This window comes from Ictalurus punctatus, chromosome 18 (assembly GCF_001660625.3).
Source record: "Ictalurus punctatus breed USDA103 chromosome 18, Coco_2.0, whole genome shotgun sequence".
Lineage (NCBI taxonomy): Eukaryota > Metazoa > Chordata > Actinopteri > Siluriformes > Ictaluridae > Ictalurus > Ictalurus punctatus.
In genome coordinates, this window is record NC_030433.2 from 19,425,734 (window position 1) to 19,451,208 (window position 25,475).

Genomic DNA, 25,475 nt, shown 5'->3' on the forward strand with positions numbered 1-25,475 from the left:
GTGTCTTTTTGTTGTTGTTCTTGCTGGTGGTGCTTGCTAACCCTAACCCTTCCGGGTCATGGTCCTACAGGCCAACCCGCAGGGGTCTGTGCCCCAGAGAAAAGGAGCAGAAAAAATCTGGATTAATAAATCAGGCACTATACATCCCCAAGGCCTGAATGAGAAGTGAATCCAATTGAGTGGGCGACATTGATGACCTGTGCACACAGGTTAGCGCCCACCCTCATAAAACCCTACCCTAATCCCTAAACCTAACCCCTAACCCTAATCCTTAACCATAACCCCCGATGCCCTAACCCTAAACCTAACCACAACCCTAACCCCTATACCCAACCCCTAATCCCTAACCATAACCCCTAATCCCCAACCCCTAACCCTAAACCTAATACCTAACCCCAATCTTAACCCCTAAACCTAACCCTAATCCCTAAACCTAACCCCAACCCTAATCCCTAACCCCTAATCCCTAACAGCTAACCCTAACCCCAACCCTAACCCTTGCTGGTGGTGTTTTTTAAATGACCCCTACTACTATAAAGCACTGGAAAAACCCTGAAGTAGAAATGGCAGCACTGTCAGCATAGTGAATTCTGGCTCTGACAGTTCCTCATCCTCAGCTACATCACTTCAATTCAACTTTGATTCACTAAGTCTAGAGAACTAGACGTGTGTGTAGGACTGTTTTTCGCACAATTATTATTTTTGCTATAATGCTATATTTTCTGGCAAATTTAGTTCCCATATAGCCATTAGCCTAATTTTAAGCACCCTTACCAGGCAGTTACTATGTATAGATGGATGAATGAATACTGTAAATGGGAGGCACAGTGGCTTAGTTTCTAGCATGGTTGCCTTACACCTCAAGGGTTAGGGGTTGCAATCCCGCCTCCGCCCTGTGTGCACGGCATTCGCATTTTCTTCCCGTGCTTTGGGGATTTCCTCAGGGTATTCCGGTTTCCTCCCCCAGTACAAAGACATGTTATGTATGCTGATTGGAATTTCTAACTAGTGTGTACGATTGTGCCCTGTGATGGGTTGGAACCCCGATCAGGATGTACCCTGCCTTGTGCCCCGAGTACCCTGGGATAGGCTCCAGGCTCCATGCAACCCTATATAGGATAAGCAGTACAGAACATGGATGGATAGATGGATAAATGATTTAAGTGCATCATACAGCCTATATTCATGTTTTTGTCTGTCTTGTGAGCTTCATACAGTATCTGACCACTCATTCACACCCGCATGAGTCCCATATCTGTCATTTTTTTTGTCACATCTCACTTTTTCTCAGTCTCAACACAGACCTGCACTTTCAACCTGTACTCGCATCAAATGTATACGTCCTAAACTTATCTGTATTTGTATCTGTTAGTACTGAGTCATGTAAATGCCACAATACAATTACCCAATTCAGATTAAGACAATATTCTGATTCCCACCCCTGGAATGTGCCTGTTTTAATCAGAAATGTGTTGCATGCAAACACCTTATTCAGAAAACCTACTGAAAGGAGATATATGCGCATGCTCAGTCCGCAAGGAATTGTGGGTGCTAACAGATGCTTAGCTGTAGGCTAGGTATTTAGGAATGGCAACTCAGGTATACTTACAACAACCATGTATACAGGAATATTTCAATGCCTATACGCATATAAACATCGTATACGGAATATGGCTTCAACCTGAATATAGACCTTAATTTGCATGTAAACATAATCAGTATTTGTTCATTCTGTAAAATACCTCTGTATTTGGTTACATCACTAGTACACATGTACAGAAGTATGGTGTTAATAGTTCTCAATAGCTGTGACAAGTGCATGTTGTAAAGAGACTCCCAGAGAAGTCAAACTGAAACTAAAGCTAAAGTATAACAGCAATTAAAGTGATGCATTAAAAAAATAAACAGAATGCAATATGAATGTAAAATAAAAGCATGAGTGTGCATTTTATTAATGAGGTAAATGAAATGAAAACTTTGAATGTAATGAATTTTGCATATGACACCAACTTTACTGCATTAAATGATTAAAGTCATAATTTTGAGAAACATTTCTATTGTTTTTTTACTAACAGGCTAACATTAGCATGCTAGCTAAACGTGAGGTCAAGGTTATTCTCATAACCACTTCTGTAACACTGACCAGACCTTGATAATGGTTTGAGATACGTATGTTTCACATGCTACTGTAGCGGTGTCTGGACCATTTAGGCGTTCTGTTTTACTGTCACAGCCTTTAAGAAGGTCCCAGCACAATACATGTTATGAGATGGTTTTCCACATGTAGCTCACGCTAGCATTTTTCTACGACATTACAAAATTATACATCCTGCAGCTTTAAAAAATTTTTTTCAATCGGAGCTTTAAACGTATCTTCAGAGCAAAGAAAGTAGTTCATTTCATTTCCGTGTCCTTGCTCCGTCCTCAGAACTTTTCATTGTAGAGTGATGAATCATTTTTATTCAGTGAAGCTCATCACTAAAGACTTCCAATCTGCTGTATGTCTACACAGGCGCTCACGAGCTCCACTTTTCTCAGGAAAGCTCTGCACTTTTGTTTGCATTGATTAGACGGAGCTGCGACTCGCTCCATCAGTCTCATTAATGTGCTCCATTAGACCGGCTCCCCAGACGACACAGTGTGAGTTAGTCAGGTGGTAAACACAGATGCGCTCAAAAAGTCAAGTGAGACTTTGTCCTTTCTCTGACAGCAGCCCAGATGCAGGCTCACTTTGTCACTCACTCACTCGCTCATTTGCTTACTGTATGTAAGTATTAAACCCCTGTGTGTTCTTGTTCTAGTAAAATACTTTGTGATGGTGTCGTATGATGAAGTAGAGTTACTATCGCCATTGATTATTTTCCAACAGCATGTCCCCAAGTGTTTTAATCATTTTATACAAGAGCAATTCGCCAACAATTACCATTTTTCTTATTCGCTCTGAAAGAACAACACTTCATACTTTTTACAAGTTTATAGTTACATTTATTGTTCTGGAACATCAATGAAATAACGTCAATGAAATAATGACAGCTATAAACCGTTGTTTTATAGCTTTGCCTCTGACAGTTACAAAACACTTACACTGGAAACTCCTGCTGAAAAGAGCTGAAAGAGACCACTGTCATTAGGGAATACTGTTGCCACGAAGGAGTGTACTTGGTCTGCAGCGATGTTTAGGTAGGTGGTACGTGTCAAAGTAACATCCACATGAATGCCAGGACACAAGGTTTTCCAGCAGAACATTACTCAGAGCATCACACTGCCTCCACTAGCTTGCCTTCTTCCCAGAGTGCATCCTGGTGCCATCTCTTCCCCAGGTAAGCGATACACACGCACCCGGCCATCCACATGGTGTAAAAGAAAATGTGATTCATCAGACCAGGGCACATTCTTTCATTGCTCAATGGCCCAGTTCTGATTCTCACACCAGTAGACGGGTCAGCTCCACATGCAGCAAGCGGTGATGCATTGTGTGTTCTGACACATTTCTATGACAGTCAGCATTAACCTTTTCAGCAATTTGTGCTACAGGAGCTCTTTTGTAGGATCAGACCAGACAGGCTAGCCTTCACTACCCACATGCATCAGTGAGCCTTGGGTGCCCATGACCCTCTCATCCGGTTGTCCTTCCTTGGACCACTTTTGGTAGGTACTAACCACTGCATACCAGGAACACCCCACAAGACCTGCCGTTTTGGAGATGCGCCGACCCAGACATCTAGCCGTCACAATTTGGCCCTTATAAAGTTGCTCAGATCCTTACGCTTGCCCATTTTCCTGCTTCCAACACATAAACTTTGAGAACTGACCATTCACTTTCCCTAGAAAGGTGCCATTGTAATGAGATGTTATTCACGTCACGTGTCAGAGTGGTTTTAATGTTATGGCTGATCAGTATAGAAAACCTGCCCATATCAGAATCAACATCAATATCAATTTTAGTCCGTTTAATCTGGACATGAAACATCTACCATTTAAATCAACGCGAATAAACTGTTACTCTTATTAACTACAAGAACGAGAAAGAGAGGCTGACAAGAGAACAATTGTACCGTATACATCTGCTATAACTTCTGGTCATCTGGTGAACACGTGCTTCCTCTAAGACGTGTAATCCAAACCCATCCTTTTCGAACTGTGTCACAGAGTAGCGTAACACACTTAGAGGAAAGTGCTATGTGCCTGTTTCTACCTACATGAACTCAAATATGCTCATGATTGGCTAGTGATTGACAGGGTAGAGTGAGTACTGTATGCTACCCCTCCCACCCAGAGAGCGTGAGTAGTTTTGCTTTCTAGACTCCAAGCCACGGATGGCTGTGGCATCGCTGGGAGTTTAGGTCATGATCTCCTGTTCTTTTCTCTCACACCACTTGGGAGCCCTGATGCAGTAATTTTTTTAAAATCATAAATCTTAATTGTGTTTTTTCTATTATTTTTGGATAAGGTGTGTGTGTGTGTGTGTGTGTGTGTGTGTGGGTGCGTGTGTGTGTGTGTGAATCAGTGTTTGGCCGGAACTCAGTGTGTCCTGCTATCAGTATCTCACAGAAGTACTGAATCTCATCTCCAGGGTTGGATATTACACTCACCTCCAACCTGACAGGAGCTCAAGCTAATCACCTGCACATTATTTTAGCAGTTAGAGAGACAAGCCAAGAGACGGCAAGAGAGAGAATGTGTGTGTGTGTGTGTGTGTGTCTTTGTTTTCAGTAAGACAGACAGAAACTAAACGCTTCATTAGAGATTAGCTTAGTCTGCCGAGGACTATGACTCCGACAGCGTTAATCTCATTTCCCATTTGCCGTGTTGCCACGGCCCAGTACATTTAACAAGGACGATAATGAAAAGTGAGGCATTGGCCTCATTAATTAAATTAGCTCCCTTATCCTCACATCTCGCCAAGTCCACTCCTTAGAGCTCTGATTGGTTTTACCTACCTGGATTGTGCTCAGGTGAATGCCACACATCAACAAATGGGCTGCTGTTGCGCTACTCTCACTTTCATCACTCTTAAACCCAGATGTCCAGCTTCAATCTGCACTTCAGTGGCATTGTCAAGGTGTGGCTCTTCCCATCATTCCAGATGGCATATTAGTATTGTGCCTCTCATTTGTGTCTCACCAGTGAGAACAATTTTAACATGAACATTATAATTACATGAACATGAATGATGAAAAATGTTCGTCGACAACTTTTTTTTTTTCCATGACTAAGATGGGATGATGAGGAGATAACACCACTGTAATTAAACACTAACTGTCACTATATGAATATGCATTGTTTTTGACGAATACATGACGAGACTAAAATATAGTTTTAAAAATTCAAACTTTACCAAAATCCCTTTATTTTCGTTGACAAAACTGGAAGCGAGTTCCACACGTAAGCGTAGCGGGGATATTCTGTTGTGCAATGTTGACTTTCGTGATTGGCCATTATACCTACAGGCTGCAGCCAATGGGAGCGCTTCTCTATCAGCGCGTGTCCTTACAAGACCGATCAGACCACCTCAGGGAGTCTTAATGGAGCTGAAAATCTTAACAGTAACAGTTGCTTTAACAGATGCGATAGTAGAAACTTTGATAAAGTGTGTGTACGTACCTGAAATGATCCAGGTTTAATCTATTTTTAATGCCCTTATTCATCTCAATTTATTTTTACTATCATAGCTTGCTAAATATTATATACACAGTTATGTGGATATAAGAAGGAGAAAGAGACAGTTGGGCAGGATGGAAAAACTATATTACATTACTTTGGACCAGCCGGTAAAAAAGCTAGGAGTGAGAGGGCAGATGGTCATGAAATGGAAGATAAGGTTTTGTGGCACACATAATTCATGAATGTTCCTCTCTTGAAACTCAAGAAAGCATACTGTTTGGAGGAGACATGAAATAAGTGTAATGTTAGTGTCCCCCCAGTGTGTCTCAGCCATTTCCACCACTGGCTATAGTAGACTTACTGAAATGTTAATCAATAATAATCTTATGGCTAAAAATGTGTACAGTTTTCCAAGACTAAAATGCCACCAGTTTTCACTGACTAAAACTAGAATAAAATACTTTAAAATAAAAAAATAGTTTTCTTTAAAAAAAAAAAAAAAAAAAACCCAAAATGCCCAGACTTTTAGTCAGCTAAAAGCTAAAAAAGTGTAAAGTTGACACAGGACTAAGACTAAAAATAACTGACAAAATTAACACTACATGAACATTAACATGAACTTCAACATAACCTTTAACAAGAACATAAACATGAACATTTACCCAAACATTAATGAAGAACATTAACACAAACATGAACACGAATATTAACATGAATTTTGACATTAGCTAGTGTTAAAGTTCATGCTAAAGTTCATGTTAAAGTTCATGCTAATGTTAATGTTGATGTGAATGTTATGCTACTGTAGTGCTAAAGTTCATGTTAATGTTAATGTTATGCTACTGAAGTGTTAAAGTTCATGTTAAAGTTCATGCTAATGTCAAGGATGATGTTAATGTTAGGCTACTGTAGTGCTAAAGTTCATGTTAATGTTAATGTTGATGTTAATGTTAGGCCACTGTAGTGCTAAAGTTCATGTTAATGTTTATGCAAATGTTAAAGTTTGTGTTAGAGTTCATGTTATTGTTCATGTGTAAATGTCACTAGCATAAACATGAACTTTAACATGAACTTTAATTAGGCTACTAGTTAAAAAAAAGTATATATATTTATTGAAATATAACCAACTAAATTTGACAGAAAATATCATGGTATGATCGGGCAGGATTAAAAAAAAAAGTCCCATGTGCGTCTCTCTCTAGTTGACGCTAATTATGAAAGAAAAATTTCAGTTTGGGCCACACCTCTTTGGGTTTAAATCTGAATATGCAGATATGGATTTGTTATAGATATAGATATACAGATAATCTGATATAAATATATGCTAAGCAGATTGCATTAAACCCCTACTATGGAGCGCCACAATTGTAACCTCCAAGCAGCCAGACATCAACATCCAAGCAGCCAGACATCAACATCCAAGCAGCCAGACAACTGTGATGCTTCAATCCAGAAAGCCGCATCTTTTGAACAGAGTTTTATTAGAGACTATACCTTTTAAAAGTGTAAGGGCCTAACCAGTTGTTTAGGTTTTCAGAGCTCTTTTACCTTTTTAAATTGAACTTTGGTGTTTAATTTCTTTTGGCATATACTTTTAGACATGCTCTTTGGTGCGGTGCTTTTTAGTCTAAAGCTAAGATTCATACTGTAATTTTCCATCTTTTACTTTCGCAGCGTAATAGATTGAGGTCTGTATATTTTAGCTCTACCAGGCTCTGATGCTTGATGTGGGTGTAAAGTTCAGCTTTTTACAGAAGCCGATTCTGCACTTTCTCTCTAAATTCATCGATCTTCACCTCGTCTCTTTCTCTCTCTGCGGCATTCCACTAAAAGAGGTCGGGATTGGAATATTTTATTTCTTTATTTCTTTTAGCCTCTTTATACCTATCATTTTTAAAGCCTTCTCTCGGCTCATCACAGAACCGAGCAAACCTTTCAGAGCACATTAAATGATCTCTGCCATGTATTGATATTTTGGACTAAAGCCCACACGCTTTTACGCAAGCATGAAGAGGGCACTTAACCATGTCAGCAAAGGCAGCATAGAGAAGAAGAATCACAAAAGGCTTGTGGTTTTAAATGCACTGCTCGAAACGTGATTAAACTGCTACTGTTCGCTCAACTATAGCTCATGGAGAATTAAGACTTGAATTTATATCCTGGGATGTCTCAAAACTCTCAAAACTCTGTAACCCTTCATGTAAAAAAGCACCTTTATCTTCTCACTTTTGCTCACAGTCAAATAGGAAAGTAATAGATTTTATCATAACATTATTTAAAAAATTTAAAGGATTCATTTGTTTTATGTGTCTATTTATTTCACCACACAAAGTCTAGAAATCTAATATTCATTAATGCAAATATGAAGGCAAATATGAAGAAAAGCCCACTGCAGCACATTTTGGCATGAACAAATTCGACCTAGATCTACACTATGTGGCCAAAAGTATGTGGACACAGGACCATCACATCCTTATGGGGTTCTTCCCCGAACGGTTGCCACACAGTTGGAAGTGCACAATTGTATAGAATGTCTTCGAATACTGTGGCTTTCCAATTTCCCTTCACTGGAACTAAGAGGAGCCATGACAGAGCCCAACAAAGCGAGCCCCGTAAAGACATTGTTTGCCAAGGCTGGTGTGGAAGAACTCGAGTGTCCTGCACAGAGCCCTAACCTCAACCCCACTGAGCATCTTTGGGATGAACAGGAAAGCTGACTTTGCCCCAGGCCTCATCACCCCAACATCACTGCCTGACCTCACTAATCCTCTTGTGACTGAATGAGCAAATCCTCACAGCCAAGTTCCAAAATATAGTGGAAAGGCATCCCAGAAGAGTGTAGGTTATTATAACAGTAAAGGGGACTAAATCTGGAAATGGTCGTTCAACAAGCACACAAGTGTGATGTTCAGGTGTCCACGTACATTTGGCCATATACTGTAGTGTACAAATACGATGTGTGCTCTAAAACCATATTCTGTTTTCATGACAGATATGAGAAAAGAATTAACGCTCAATGAAAACAGCATCGATGAGGATGCCTCTATTATAATTATAATACTCATAAAATTGACTTCAAACAGGAAGGAAGGTATTGAAGAAAAACTATTTCAGACATTTGACCTTGCTGTGTATCTGTGTTGATAAAAGCCAAATTACTAAGTGTGTTCATGGCACTTTTATTCACACTCACAAAACTTCATACTAAACAAAGCTCGAACAGTCCCTCCAGGATTTCGCAATTTTATGAATCCAGCACAATAAATGAGGTCCTTTATTAATATTAGAAAAAAAATGGGAAGATAAATGAATCATAATGTTCTACCCTTATATTTGCAAAAATGTGATGATAATAAAATTGAATGCCCAGCCGTGGTGTCTTTAAGTGGCTAATTTGATAAATTATCTCCTTCCGTCAGTGAGAACTTTGAAGCATGCTAATTGACTAATTCTGCCTGTTTTCTTCTTCTTCTTTTTCTTCTTCTTCCTTTTTTTAAAAATAGTAATTAACCATGGTTTGGGTGGAGCTGTGCTAATTGTAGCCTCAAGCCTGTGTTCAAAGTCTCCACATTTAGCGTGTGTTTTTGTGATGCATATGTGTGTTGTTCATAAGTTTTTTTTCTCCTGTGGTCTCTGGAAACGGCTGAAGAGCTGCAGGAAAAGTCTTCTGTGGTGTCTTTGCTTATTTTCCTTGATTGAGGTGCAGAAACACAGCAGAGAGCACCTGAACACAAGAACAACAGGAGAGGATGCTAACAGTGCTAACAATCTTCAGATTTTTCCTGCCGTGTGGTGTCCCAGCGTGCAGCTTATTGATTCACCCATCCTACAGAAATCAGCCGAGAAGTCAAACACTACAAAGAAAAGTCACAATAGCGTGTGTGTTCACAATCGCCGGATTTTTCCTCTCAACCTCCGCTGCCTATTTTTACATGTAATCCTGCGGGAAGCGGCTATAAGGTGTTCGGAATACAGACCATTTTTAAAAAGCACTGCCGCTGGCGTTTTATTCATCAGACCACAATGCTTTGAAAAGTACAAAAGTTTGCAAAAAGTTCAACTTATCACAAACGCACTCAGTCATGTTAAGTGCTTTTTTTTAATAACCTGACCAATCAGGTCACAGTTCAGGAGGACTAGAATATATGAAAATTACACTTTTTGAATTAAATTACGGAAAGAAAATGCATTTTTTGAGATGCACCTGTATATACACACGTTTATAATGTTGTCATCATCAATTATTTCTGTATCCATGAGTGACGCTAGTAATTGTGCCTATCCTGATTAACTCGAGTGGTTACCATAGAAACTGTCCAGAATTTGATATTCACGCCTGCTCCTGGCTAAGTGTGAATTTTACGTCTGGTCTTAGAGATAAAATTCACAAATAATCTGTTTAATCTGTAAATATATGCATAAAAATTGGCGCAAAAACTCACTTTACTGTGAGGATGTTAGGGTTTTCTTTACACAAGGATGGATGTTGGTGTTTATTACATGGCCAAGTTAATGGCATTAACTCAGAAGGATACACACACGCACACACACACACACACACACACATACACACACATGCCCCCTACTCTTCATTACAATTTCATAATGAATGAGAAATGAGAATCAGGGGATTTTGTACACATTATTTCACACGGCTGATGCAGGGCCTGTGACGGCCTGTCAACATCCTGACACGTTCTCTCTATCTGTTATTAAAATCCATTTCTCTCTGCCTTTTTCTTTTATCGCCCTCCCTGCCACTTTCCTCTCTTTCATCTCTCTTTTGTCTCTCGCTCCCTCCCTCTCTCTCTTTCTTTCCCTCAGGCTCTGCTGACCCTCTCATCACATTTGTAAATACTAATTTAATTGATACTCATGTTGCTTGGGAATTAATGAGCTGGCGTCCGCGTGCTGCTGCGAGGCGACAAAGCCGCTCGGCTTAAAATTGGTTTTCCGGACCTTATTGCGTTTCAACAGAAATCATATTAGCCAGACCAATTTCATTAAAATCGGCCACTTCCTAATTAACCCCCGATTGCTTGTTTTTGCACTTGGGTATGTGCTGTGTTCACACTTGGCTTTGACTTGGAGCGCTTGTGTTTGGGTTTTATCTCAGTCAGATCATCGCTGTAGATACTGTGTGTTATTCTTCCAGGATTTGTGACCAAGCATGAAGTAGTGGACTCAAGAGATTACTCCACTACTTAGGCCTATTTGTAGCAAAACTGATGTAGAGCTTCAGTTTCTTTCCTGATGTATAATGTATGTTATCCTGCTAGCATAGTAATACTGCAATAAAGGCTCTTTTTTTTATCATGTTCTCATGTATAAAGAATACAGAGCATTATGCAGCTCAGATTTGCTTTTCTGCATATATCGACGTGTGAGCAGGGAAAACTGCTTAAAACAGCTTTCACTGTGAGAAAGTATGCGTATGAGTATGCTATAGCAACCTCTTTGGCCTTCAGCTGTAATAATAGCAGTTAATCAAGCAGTTTCTATTTCAGAAGTACATGTCTATCACACAATCCTTATTATTTCCTTCCTATGCCAACGCTTTTGCATATCCGGCATATCTTACTGATCTCCTTAAACAGTATAACCCATCTCAAGCACTTTGTTCAGCTGAAGCAGGTTTATAAGTAATGACTAGGATCAGTCGCAGTTCAGGCAGTGGTAGATGTGTTTTTAATTGTAACCCCTAACCTCTGGAATGGTCTTCCAGAAGATATCAGGAACGGAGGTTCTGTAAAATACTTACTTGTTCCTGTCATTATACATACCATTTGTGACTAAATATTTCAATTGTTTTTAGTTGATGCCTGTAGACCGTTTTAATAATTAAATGGTAAATGGTCTGCTCTTATATAGTGCTTTTATCCAAAGCGCTTTTCACTGTGTTATTCACCCATTCACACACACACTCACACACCAGTGGTAGCCGAGCTGCCATGCAAGGTGCTAACTTGCCATCAGGAGCAACTTGGGGTTCAGTGTCTTGCCCAAGGACACTTTGGCATGTGGAGTCATGTGGGTGCAATCGAACCACCAACCCTACGATTAGTGGATAACTGCTCTACCACCTGAGCCACAGCTGTCCCATTATAATTAATAATAAATCAACCATAATTATGGGTTGATTTATTAATTGCTGTACTAATGTTTTTTTTTTTTTACTATATATTTTCACTGTGATCATCTGCTTTCCTTAAAAAATAATTAATTCTTTTATTTTTGAGATATGTACGTATATCCTTAGAGATTTTTGAATGATTATGATTTGAGATTCTCTTGAATTTGTTGACTGACTTGGAGATTTTGAATGATGACGACCATTGTATAATAACCGTAGTTCAGTCATGATGTGAATATGGTCATATTTATTCTTTTTTTTGTTTCCAATTACACTTTATTAGAACATTTGACAGTATAAAAGTACAACAATGGAAAGTTAATAATAGCAGAATTGCATAATCTATTCAGACTCATGTAAGCAAGCATGTAAGAAAACAAAAGCTGTGTAAACACTGGCCAAACATAGACTGGTATGCAGGGTGACCTGGTCTCAACAAATACTTCTCAAAAACTTGAAAATCTCCCCCATTTTCTCCTTTTTGTAAGTCTTTGTGCCTTAACCGATTTATGATATGATACGATGCACCATATCCTTTTACCACTACTACACATTCATTACTCTGTCAAAAAATGGAGCTGTGAAGGAAGAATGCATCTGACCCAAATGAATCCAGATGTCCCTGTCTATGGCTGTCAGAAAGCCCAAAGTCAGGATATTACCTCAGCTTAGCACTGTGATATGATCAAAGACATAGAGACATGAGAACGAAGAACCCTTTGAACCGAGCGCAGGATCAGCCAGCATCATCCTCTGTAGCTCTGAGACATTCTTAAGTGCTTCAGCTTCTTTCGTTGCTTTGGACATTTTCTCTTTTATACTTCTGTAGAGTTCTTGTACTCTCTGTTCTACAGGCACATAATCAGAGTGCTTCTCATTCGTGTTGGAATTTAAAGACACTTTGTATGATATAACGGGGACTTATTTGTATCTGAGACTTTTGCAGAAGAAAAAAAGCTCTTTGTTTGTATCTGGGGAATTTCGTGATACAATGATGTGGATAAGGGAGTAATGTGTGTGTGTGTGGGGGGTGGGGGGGGGGTGGGGGGGTGAATAGCCATCCATCTCTGCTCTACTGCAATCCAGGCTACAGAAACGGCACATAATGTTCAATGTGAATGAAAAGACCGTGACTGAAAAGATTAGTGAAATAACCACTCCAGAGCCTTTGAGCCTCTGCAGCCGTAAAATGCAGCACAGGCCCCTGTGGACATTGATTGTATGCACCTGGGGTGAAACAGTACATAAGATATTACACACAATCCAGATTCCATTTATTTGTCTTCACCCTAGCAGGTTTATTAGCTAGATCTACTTTGTGCCTACAGTTGAGGCCAAACGTTTCCATACACCTATGCTAAAAACATTCAAACTAAATTTTGAACTCACAATTATGTTAGCACACTTTTCCTGTGTTAAGTCAATTATCATATCTATTTCCATAAGAGGTCATTTTAAAATACTAGCTAAGAGACAGATTTATTTCAGATTTCCAGTGGTTCAAAAGTTTACATACACATACAAAGGTTACTATTTCTTGGCATTGGCTTTTAATTGCTTAAACTTGAATCTTGAAATACTTGGGATAGCTTTTTCCACACGCTTCTCATAATACTTTCCTGGAATTTTGGTTAATTGCTCCTGACAGAAACTGGTGTAAATCATTCATGTTTGTGCTCAGACACACTTTCTCATTGCACATTGTTTTTCGATGGGATTTAGGTCAGGGTTTGTGATGTCCCCGCCAATTCTTTCATTTTGTTGTCTTTAAGCCATTTTGTTACAACTTTGGAGGTATGCTTAGCATCAGTGTCCTGTTGGAAGACCCAGCTGTGACTAAAATGTAACATTCTGGCTGATCTCTTGAGGTAATGCTTCAGTATTTCTAGATAATCTTCCTCCCTTTTCCAGTAAAACACCCCCTTAACATGATGCTGCCACCACCATGCTTCACACTTCACACATGTTCTTCGGAAAAGCCTGACCCATTTTCCTCCATACATAGCACAGGTCATTATGGGCAAATAATTCAATTTGTCTTTCATGTGCCCAGAAAACAGTTCTTTAACAGACTGGTGATCACCTGCAAACTTCAGTCTGGCTTTTTTATGCTGGTCATGGGGTAGGGGCTACTTCCATGCATGACACCCTATCAGGCTATGTTGATGTAGGACTTTCTTATGGTGGAAGTACATACTTTGGTACTTGATGCCTCCGACTCCTAAACCAGTTCGTTTGTTGTTTTCTTGGGGTTCAGTTGTACCGTTTGCTCCAAAATTCGTTCATCCCTGGGAGTTCATTTGTACCTCTTTCCTGAACGATGCAGTGTCTGAGTGGGCCAAGATTTTTCTATTTAATATTTTTTTTATTATACAATCCAAAATGATGAGTTTGTATTCATCCTAAATTTGGGACTTGTTGAAAATGTCATGCTGTTATTGGAAAAATCCTGTTTAGAGTGATGGAGCAGAATTACAGTTACCATCACAAAGTTGATTATTTTCCTATAGCAGTGCACACCCATGTGTTTTATTCACTGATCGATATACTGTATATAACTGGATAGCTCTTAGAATTATAAACTGCCAGCTGTTGGTGAAGCTGCCGGAAGTGCTCTGGCGGCCATTTTATTTCCTAATTCCCTACCGACAGAGGGCGTCGACCGCCAACGGACGAAAACTGTTGAGACGATCCGATGTGCTGTTTTTAACTGCAAAACAATCAGCTGAGACAATAGTCCCACCAAAATTATGTGAAGATTTATTAATCATGTATTTTTATTATTTTTTTAATATCATAAGTGACTTTGTCATTTAAATGCTGGAAGACTGGTTTTAGTTACACCTTTTCATAATTTTTTCCCACAGCAACTGCACAGTTATACAATAATGAATGCTACTGTTTTACATCGTAATTTTAGCCAAAGTCTGTTTTTTTGCAGTTTTCTCAGTAACATGACAAGCTGTGTTTTTTTTAATCGTGTGAACTTCAAGAGATAAAAATAAAGAGAGGCTGGTAAGGGGAACGGCTGTTTATAGTTGCTATAACGTAAAAGATAAAAGGGGGGGGGAATAGTTTCCCTGACATTCTGCAACATTAATTGCAACTATAATTGAATAGAATTTATGACAGGTCATTTTTTAATAAATAAGAAAAAAACCATTGGAAGACGGTGGTATAAGAGGAATAAAACAGTTCAGTGTATGCAGTTACAGGAAAATATTCACCCCGTCATTCACTATTTTACTAAAACAGGACCACATATAATGGCGTATTCGTTAGTTAGGACCTGTTGGTGCAATAAAACCTCGAATAAAGAGTTCAGACTCTGTATGTGTAGCGTGGTGTGTTTCTTTGCTCGTATTGTGGACTTCGGTGGACTTCAGTCATCAGACTCACACTAGCAGGATGGTAATTGCTACCATATGTTTTGAGGACATTGTCTCAGTGCACATTTCTGTTCAATTATTTAGTTTCAGTCTTATTTGGACGGTTGTGTCAGTGTAGAGAATTATCTGTCATTCATGACTTATTCTTTCTGGATCCTTTGCATTTCTATTCTGTTTTATCTGCTTGTGATAAGCTGCAGGGACGACAGGACACAGCTGCACAAGACAAGACAATTTACAAGCATTCTGTTAGTCTTTGTGAACCTTTTACAGCATACTCATACATCATACAACATTCACCATTCATAAACATTATATTATATTTATAAGTAAATCAGTGTGTGCTGGAAGTGCTGTGTCCAAGAGCACCGCTGTGGCCTCGGATATTATATATGAACTGTAGGAGGGACAAAATGTTGCATAATCTATGCATAAAAATATAAATAAAGCTACACTCCATCGCCGTATGTTTAAGCTCAAAATGTCACTCTTGAGGAAAAAAAAAAAGAAAAATACAAACAGAAAAAAATCTGAGCTGAGGAAAATAAAAAAAATAGTTTCAAAGAAGAAAAATAAATAAAACAGAAGAAATAATTTAAAAATAGAATTTGAAAAAATGGAAAAAAAATCATTAAAAAAGTTTCAAAAATAAATAAATAAACAAGAAATGATAAAAAAAAACCATGAAAAGAGTTTGTTTCTTTATAGTTTTATGTTCTGTTCTTTCCTGTCTGATCTCAATTGGCAATAATAAATTTTTTTACAGTTGCTGGTGAAATTGTCATTATGAAGTCTTTACATTTAAGTGAAGTCCTCATGTTAACTGATTGATGTTGGTATCTTTTCTACTTATTTGAAGAAAATATACACAATGTAACCAGCAGTTTGAGTCTAGTTAGTTAAATGTAAAAGTAAAATGTATTTAGAGAAATAAAATATGACCGATCATTAAGCACTGAGAGCATCACTAATAAAACAGGTTCAATTATATTGAGGTTTCAGATCAGAACCTTTCGGGATCAGATTTATTTCATGCTCTGATTTTGACCATTACACGGATAGCACATGGGAGCAGAGTAAAGATAAACAATCAAACAAACAAACAAACAAACAAACAAACAAACCAACAAATAACATATTTCTCTATAACAGGGTGAAGCTGAAAGATGATGTGGCGTTTTTAGGAGCGAAGGCCACTAATCCAGTGCAGTGGACCGTCAGTCAGGACGTGAGGAGTGAAGGACACCGAGTCGTTACTCTGCACTGTCGGAGAAAAGACATCGGCTATGGCCAGAGGTCAGTAACACTTATATTTCAGCAGAATATTTACTGGGAAAAGCATTAATTACTATCACAGTTGCTGTGGTGGGATAGGGTTGGGAGGGTTATTTAAAAAATGTATTCCCTTATAGTTACAAATTACTTCATAAAAAATATCATCAGTAATGTAATCCAAGTATCACAAAATGAAATTAATATAATCTGATTATTTTTGGATTATTTCAGGGTCACATATGTAAATAAAGTCAAGAGTAAAGCAGTATGATCTAAAATACTTTAAAAAACATGCTTTTGGATTTGTTTTAATAAAATAAATAAATGAAAGATTACTGTCCCTGATGCAGGTAACATTACATCATAAAAGCCAGGGTGAGCATATTCTGTGGGAGGGGGGTGCAGCTAATTTAAGGAGTGCTCTTGTCTGATTAAGGTGCACACTTAATCACGGAAAGGGAAACACACTTTAGATGTTAAATGTTACTCCAGAGTGATGCACTAAAAGTCCGGTGAATATGAGTTAATTTAATTTATACCATGGTCTGTGTGTATACTCGATTCTGATTGGCTGGGAGGTGTGCATTCAAAGCATTGACTCCACAGGTAACTCCAATTTAATCACCATTCTAAATTAATGTGCTGCCTATAAACAGGTGTAACCATAGTAACATACAGTTACAGTTGCATGCAGTTGTTAAACTCAGCTTCATTATCTGAATAGACATGGCTCAGAGACAGATAATTCACATACGCACAATCTCTCTCTCTGTCTCTTTCTCTCTCTCTCTCTCTCTCTCTCTCTCTCTCTCTCTCTCTCTCTCAGAACTAATAATTATAATTCTTTCAAATAAATGTAATCTCATCGCACTACTTTATCTCTGTGTATGATTTAGATTGGTCAGAATTATAGATCTAGTGACACGTATATAAAATAACTAATCAAAATGAACTGTTATTGTTATCCTTTCAGTCAAATTTTACACTGCAAACATCAATGACAGCTTTAACTTGTCCATGCTGACAAGTGACCATGGTATTAGCGGACTAATCCACAGCTAGGTGTTCATTACACGAATTTAATGCACTCCATGGAGGCAATCTCATTCTTTGTCTCCATATTGTGCATTAAAATCATGTAATGCACACCTAGCTGTGGATTATCCCTTACACAGTTTATCCCCGAAGGTGTTGATATTTTCATTAACACACTCATTCTATTATCTTCATCACTATCGTTGCTATAGTAACAGTTCATCCTCTAGGACTTTGTATTGCTGAGGCTCCACATAAACAGATTTGTAATGTGCAAAAAAATGTGTATAATTGTTCATATGATGATGTTTTCTGTAAAGAGCATTTAGCATGTATGGAAGGAGTCTCCAGTGTCAGCCCTTTGTAACAGTTGCTACGTTTACATGCAGTATAAAGAGTAAAGAGTGGGAAAATATTGCTGCACTGATAGATGCTTTCCCAAAAAGATTGAGTGGTGTAATAAACTCAAAAAGTGCGTCAACAAAATATTAGTTTAGGGGTGTCTACACTTATGCAACTAGGTTATGATAAGCTTTTAATTTTTCCTATTTGTCCCTAAAATGGTTCTGATTGTTTTTCACTTAATTTGTAGATGTTGTAATTTCACATTGGGGTGGAAAAAGTTCTGACATCATGGTTAATTATTTTTTTTTACATAACAAAAACCATCCATTTTAACAGGGGTGCATAGATGTTTTATATCCATTGTACAGTATATGAAGATTGTACACAAAGTGACCAATTTAGGATACATATTTATTCAGAATCTGCACTGGGAATGAATTCATTTGGATTGGTGAAGATCTTTGCGTGTAAACATAACCACTCAGAAGTGAAGCTGTAACTTTAAGTTTTATGACACAGGAAAGTCTTCAGGATGGAGAAGTTTATGTGGTTTGGTTTCTCTGTAACAAGACAAGTTTTTTTTTTTAATTGTTTTTTTTATTTTTTTACTTCAAGAATGGGAAAAAAAGATATAAGAGGTCCTTGGCTATTCCAGGGGCAAAGTCCAGGCAGGAAATCGCAACAGAGATGTCAGGGCCAGCAAAAAGAGCTACCTTGTCAGGTCTTCTCTGAAGCTGACTCTTGAGGCTCTAATGGGGTGCCTGACAGAACTTCCAGGACCACAAAGAGGTCCCAGGAAGGTATGCATGGTCTGCAGATGGGCCTCAGCCGTCTGACACCATGCATAAACCTCGATGTTATAGGATGTTGCCCCACAGGCTCCATCAATAGGGGCATGGCTGGCCGAAATGATGGCCATGTAGGGTTATTGCTGACCAGAGAAAACTGAAAACTTGGGATGACAATGACTAGGGGAGCCTTACAGTGATAGTGGGGGCTAACTACCCTAACAACCTCTTGTCCCCGATACCTTCCTTCATGGCCCATCAAGACTGCTTCTTCTTGCCTTTTTGGCACTGATTATCATTTTTAAACCAGGCCTACAAACAGGCTGCACCTGTGGGCGCCCAGTCCCCCTGGCTTTCTGCAGGAGGTGGGCCGCTACACTCGCCTTCTGTGCTTCCCTCACTATTCAGCAGGTCTACCTTTTAGGCCTGCAACACTGTCATTGTATGCAGAGACCTACAGATTGTCAAGAGAGACCCGCTGCCACACAGTCTTTGTCAACCAATACCGACTTACACAGCTTAATACCGTCTTAACACCCCCCTAATATTGCTGCCGTTGATGGAGAGAGGTAGCTTTCAAGCGCCTCCTCCACCTTCAGCATAGCAAAATAACCGTACTGTTTATTCCCCACATTGGCCAAATAATCCGACGTTGTGAGGTTATGAACATGACTTTCCCCAGAAGCGTGATACTTCATGGCGGACTTCCGGGAAAAAGGGGAGTTTTCTGCAGTGTGAGGGAATGCTCTCCTTCTCATTGGCTCCCCCCTCTGGCTCCATGGACTCAGAGAGGGTGGGTTGACTCTCCAGGAAGAAGTCACTTTGCGAGCTCCAAAACTTGGTACCGGAGAGTCGAATCTGCAGGAAAGAGTGAGAGATAGAGCAGTGCACATTTCCGGTTCCTTCTCCAGATACATACGGGACCCCCAGGATCTGAGACGACCAGAGCCCTGACGTGATGTGAGAGAGGTGAGAGTGGAGCTGCTTCATTGTGACTTCTTCTCTTTTTTCACAGTGAATGCAGTCAGACCCTTTAAGGGCTGCGGCAGCATGCCCCACTCCCATAAAATGATGCACTGGCGCCCCCTCTGGCTCCTCGGAGTTAGAACTGGAGAGTCGGATCCAGTGGAAAGCGCAAGAGATAGATCAGAGTTTTCTATCACCATTTTATGGTCACGCGACGTGCGAAATGCCACTTCACCTGACCATGGCAAGCCAATAAATTGGCATGATTTTACACCGACTTCAGATACCGGTTATGCATGGAGTCTTTCCACAGCGTGAAGCTCATGCAATGTTGAATTTCCTTTGAAAGAGAACACTGGACAGTATGCTGTGCTTCAAGAGATAAACCTCAAATACTGAACCTCATTTATCTCTCCTGTAATAAAATTGTGTAAATGTCTTTATAAGCCAAGCTGCACTAAAATTGACAGATTTACAGATTACAATTCCTGATTTTATTGTACTCACATGCATTTATTGATAAATACCAATCAGCTATGTATCACCAAAGTATTTATGGCGCAGCTAATGGCACACAATTCCATCAATTTCAAAGCTTACAGAGAGGTGAAAATGGCAAAAATAAGACTAAACAGTGCTATTACTTTTGTCCTAATTGAACTGCCAGTCTTATTTGTCTTAATTTATGAATGTGTTTATGTTTTGGCTTTCTCATTAATATAGAGCAACTGAATTTCACAAAATATTAATGAAATTTGTGTGTGTAATTGAAATAAACTAGTGATTTAAAGTTAATTGCGGTAACTTATCACCGATTATATGATTTTAAGCCGAACAGTCAAGGTCCATATTAGTGAGTCTCCTTATATGTAAATTTACACAAACTTAGGAAGGAAACTAAGGATACGAACTAACTGGATTTTCATCAATAACAGATGTCTTGTCTAAATGCTCGTGCATGCAGTTTACAAATGAATTCATTCATATATATTGTGATAAATGAGGCCCAATGTTAAGTATAAAACTAGCATTTTAGAAATGAATGACAATGATGCATGATTATTTAAAGGGCAAAGTAATGAAAGTTCTGTATAATTTGATCAGTGATCTTATTACAGGCACTAATAACAGGCTTTCATACCTGTGTAGCCAGTTTTTAACTCTGAAATAAGCTTTGTGATGGAAAAACAACATTAATAAATCTGTGTCATACTTTAAAGCTATTCATTTCTGTACAGTTATTAAACTCTGAGTGCAGCTTCTTGGTACCAGTGATCAAAGGTCAAGATTTTGCTCCACAGTTTTTAAATTCATGAATTCATGTGTTCGGGAATTTTGAAAAAGATCATGGCTTTTCTGAATGTGAGCATTTCTGCTAAATGGATGCTCATCTAGTACACTTCCATCTAATTCCAGCACACTTCGCTCCTCATAAACAGACGTTCAGCTTCTGCCAGCTTGCCGATTCTCTGATTGTCTGATCCCTCACATCATCCTCAAATTCCAGCTTCCAAATTCCTATGCTTAATAGTCCGGAGTAGTTCCATTGCCTCGTTTGACTGACAGCTGTGTGCTGTTTGGTCTTGTGTCTATCTTCTCCAGCGCTTCTTTCCCGCTGGCATTTACATACACAAATGAATCTCATGAATACTCAGATTTCCCAATCTTCGGCTTGATTGAGAGAAAGCAGGAAGAAAAAAAAACATTTCTGATGTTAATTAAGTGCTTTAGGATTTACTTTCCCATCTCAAATAATATTGATTTCTTGACATGTGTCAGTTTATCAAATAGTGGAAGGGAGGATAGGGAGCAGGCAGGATGCACAGAGCTGGAAGTTATCACAAACTAAGTTTCAGCTAAAGGCAAGGGGTAAAAAATGATGAGCATTAACTAAAATGTGCTTCTTTGCCTCCAGCCATTGGTATAAATCATATTCTAATAAAGCACGCTTATTCGGTTACAATATCTCATTGTAATTCGTATTTCACGTCTGTGTACCTGAGCTCATATCACGTGTTTTCGACCCTTATTGAAATTCTTTGCTCCGCTGCAGAGCGGAATGATTACGTTCACATTTCACACGAGTTATTAAAGTTTTAGGATTTTTAAAGGGTTTTTAACAGCACCAGACATGTGAACATCAGTCCTTCCACACATTTCAAATGGCATACTGCACGCCACTTTTTCAGAGCCAAAAAACGTCATAAATATGTGCACCCCATACCTTACAGAAATCCGAAGTAACGAGCCCTAATTTGTATATACGAGAATTAATATGATATGGTAGGGAGATACCATACTAACAAATCAAAGAATAACATTAATATCATGAAAAACATATTGAAAAGCACAATAATCGACTACATAATATACAATCTCTCTGCCTTAATAAAAAAGTACAACTGCCAAAGTAAAGACTATTTGGACACCAATCATTATCTACATACACCGGGAACCAGTACAGTACTTACAGTACAGACAAACCATATAACCAAAGCCATACCACACAGCTCAAGCATAAAACTCACAAACACATGCAACTAAATTACACACACACACATACACAACATTCACAGAAACCAAAGTTGGTGTTAATTTTCTCAACCGACATTCTAAAAATTATTCCGATAAGTATCATGTCCATGTCGCGTCCACTGACTTCTCTTGTCTATTGTTTTGTCTCATCTGCTGTCCTGTCTGTTACATCCTACACCCACCACTCATCTATTCTAACCTTTAAATACAAAGAAGTACACATCTACATATATTGAATAAAGTAAAATAAATAGTCTCAAAAGACAGACTTAAGAAACAGGAAGAAAGACAGACTCAGTTGTGATGTTTCCTTTCTGTCTGTAGGCTACAACAGAACATTTGGTAAAGTGATGAACATTACCTACATTTCATCCTTAATTAATTCATTATTTGTTTATCCTTACTACTTACCTTAGTTCTGCTTCCTCTTGTCCTCTTCGTCTTGTTTTCACTTTCTGTTCTGGCTTGGTGCCCAGAAAGTTCTACTGAATTTTCTATTGATAAAAGTGCGACAATTCAAAATAAACTTTCGCAAGTCCCACATGCTACAGTAGCAAGATGGTGCTCCTGTAGAGGATGTTCCTGGCATAACGTAGTACCCATCTGAGGTGTTGGGGTTGTCCTGCGCGTTAAGATTTGACATTTTCATGGCCTTAGTATTGGCCTTTATGTGGTCCCCTGAAAACTCCAAGCAATTTTAGTTCCAATCAATTGCTTGGCTTCACTGTCCTGTAACTATGCCTACAAACATTACACATGAAGATCGAGGCCAGGGGAAATCTGCTGCTCAAACTTAGGCCTGGAGTGCTGTTACAACTGGCAACCAGCAGATAAATGACCAAAACCCTTAAAACTATACAAATGAAGACAGATGCAAGACATCAAACATCAAACATACAGACTCAAGAAAAAAAAATTACGAAATAAAAGAAAGAAAGAAAATCTCCAGTGAGAAGCAGCAAATATTCTCATAGCATGCTCTCAACCAGAAATGGAAACACGAAACTAATCACATCCTCTATAAAGGAATGTTCTAATGTTTTATTTATAATTATGTGAAAATTACAAGTTTAAAAAATCAATTTAAATATTTTGGCACCTTTAACCTTAGAATGTATAAAGCAGGTCAGATTGACCTGGCAGGATGTGATTTTTGAAATATTCGATCAATAACAACATTTTAAAAATTTTGTTTATTTATTCCATGTAAGCCTTAAGAAACTATTATTATTAAATGTGCTTTTCATATTTCCTGCTCATAGGTTGGGAAAAAGTTAAATTTTCATATCACTACCCCAATTCTTCATAAAGCGGGTCAAGAATGACCCATATACCCTTCCTATGGAATTTTTGTCTTAATGTAGCATTTTAAAAAAAGAATAAATGGTCAATAATAATATTTATATTATATTTCTTTCCCTAAAAGTCCATGGATTACTCAAAAATCTTTTGTGAATTTGCCTCACGCAACAGTTTGCAGAATTTTCAAATCACAACAAGCACAGGCCTGCACCGCACTGCACTTCTCAGGTAAATTTTGACTACATATTCTGTACTTTAACACAGAAATGATATGACAGGTCAGTTTTGAAGCACAGATATTCATATATTATGGATACATTACAGAATTATGGATACACTACAGGGGGAGTGGTGGCTTGGCGGTTAAGGCTCTGGGTTACTGATCAGAAGGTTGGGAGTTAAGCTGCCACTGTTGGGCCCTTGAGCAAGGCCCTTAACCCTCTCTGCTCCAGCGGTACTGCATTAGGGCTGACCCTGTGCTCTGACCCCAACTTCCTAACATGCTGGGGTATGCAAACAAAAGAATTTCACTGTGCTGTAATGTATATGTGATTAATAAAGACTCATTATCATTATCACTAGTTAGTAAATTAGATGGGTTAGATGGCATCTCTCATAATTACCAAGTTATATTAGTAAGTATTGCTGTCATGGCTCATGATGCCAATTATGCTTGCATATACATAGCAGAAATGGCTTTGGAAATGTCTGGAGAGACACCAGCGCTCAAGGCCTCCAAAACTCACCATCTTCACAGCACTGAATTTGGCTTCAGGGCTAACATTAACATGGTCAGCTATGTTCAGAAGAAGGGCAAGGCAGTACTTTCGTTGCGCACAAGTCAGTGGATGACAGCAGTGCAAAGAAGAAACCAGAAGCAGTTTTGTACTATAGCAAAACAAATGGAGGTGTTGATGTCATGGATCAGATGATTGGCAACTACACCTCAAAGAGGAAACAAAGAGATGGCCAGTGGCTCTATTTTACAACCTCCTTGATGTGGCAGCCCTCAATGCTTACAGTACACACTCTTAAAGTCCAATATCCTCAGTAGCAGGAAGGTCTACCCTACATACGAATCCTGAAAGAGCTGGCAAAAGATATTGTCACTCCATAGATCCAGTATCAGCTTCAGGAAAATCCCCACCTTCATTGCCATGTCATTGAGGCAATGAAATAGTGTGGGATGAATAGAGAAAGACCGCAGGAAATGACAGGTGAAGGCCCAATGAAAAAGAAGAGGCACAAACTATGTTTGCAAACCCAATGGAGTTCTGGACAGAAAGGTGCAAACCTTTTGTGTGAGATGTTTGCAAAGATCATTCTTACATTATCTGCAAGACGTGTGAGAAGTAAAATGTCCGACTGCAACAGCGTTACAGTAGCACTAAATTGGTCCAGAGTTAGCTCAGAAAAAGTTCAACTGCATTTGAATAAAATTAAATTGTATCTTCTGTACTGCATATTTATTAGGGAAGTGAACAAATAAGCATGTGTGATAAATGAAAACATTTGCGTATTATCCATTTTTTAAATAATTTAATTAACAGGACACCTATTTTTTTTTTTTTTTTTTCATAAAGAAAACCATTGAATCCAATACGGGTCATTTTGACCACTCTATACATTAGTGTAGGTTTTTTGGTTCATGCATTCTAGGGTTAAAGATGGTAATAAAATATGTGATATATCACAACACCTGTGTAAGGCTGGTTTTAAAAATGACATGGAATTTACTCAGTGATCCACAAAGCCAGGAGATTATTATCAAGTTTCAATTAGGTGTCAAAAGAATGCGTGGTTTACAAGACAGACATCTCAGTAATGAGTTCTGAGCTGCCATACCACTAATGAGATTCACATCAAATGTTTTTCCTCTCAGGTAACACAGTTCAGTTCCAGTAGATCGTGTCAGTGTAGCATTTGTCTTTTTGAAATGATTGGGAAATATGGTGACACCTTGTAAAAGATTCATATATTCATGTGTACTTCTAAAAAGTTTAATTAATGTGAAAAATACCTCATTCCCGTGTTAACACTTAATTCATATTTAATACACACAAAATGTTATGTTATTAAGGAAAACTTATTACAGCTTAAATG

The 25,475-nt window shown here is 38.6% G+C and overlaps 1 protein-coding gene across 1 annotated transcript in view; it reads left to right on the top strand.

The window, feature by feature from the left end:
• si:dkey-112m2.1 (transmembrane protein 132D) overlaps nt 1-25,475 on the top strand; it is a 104,608-nt gene that overhangs the window by 15,278 nt on the left and 63,855 nt on the right. The window contains exon 2 of the mRNA XM_017491974.3: nt 16,279-16,422. Coding sequence (XP_017347463.2) covers nt 16,279-16,422 — 144 coding nt within the window. The remainder of the gene's footprint in view (nt 1-16,278; nt 16,423-25,475) is intronic.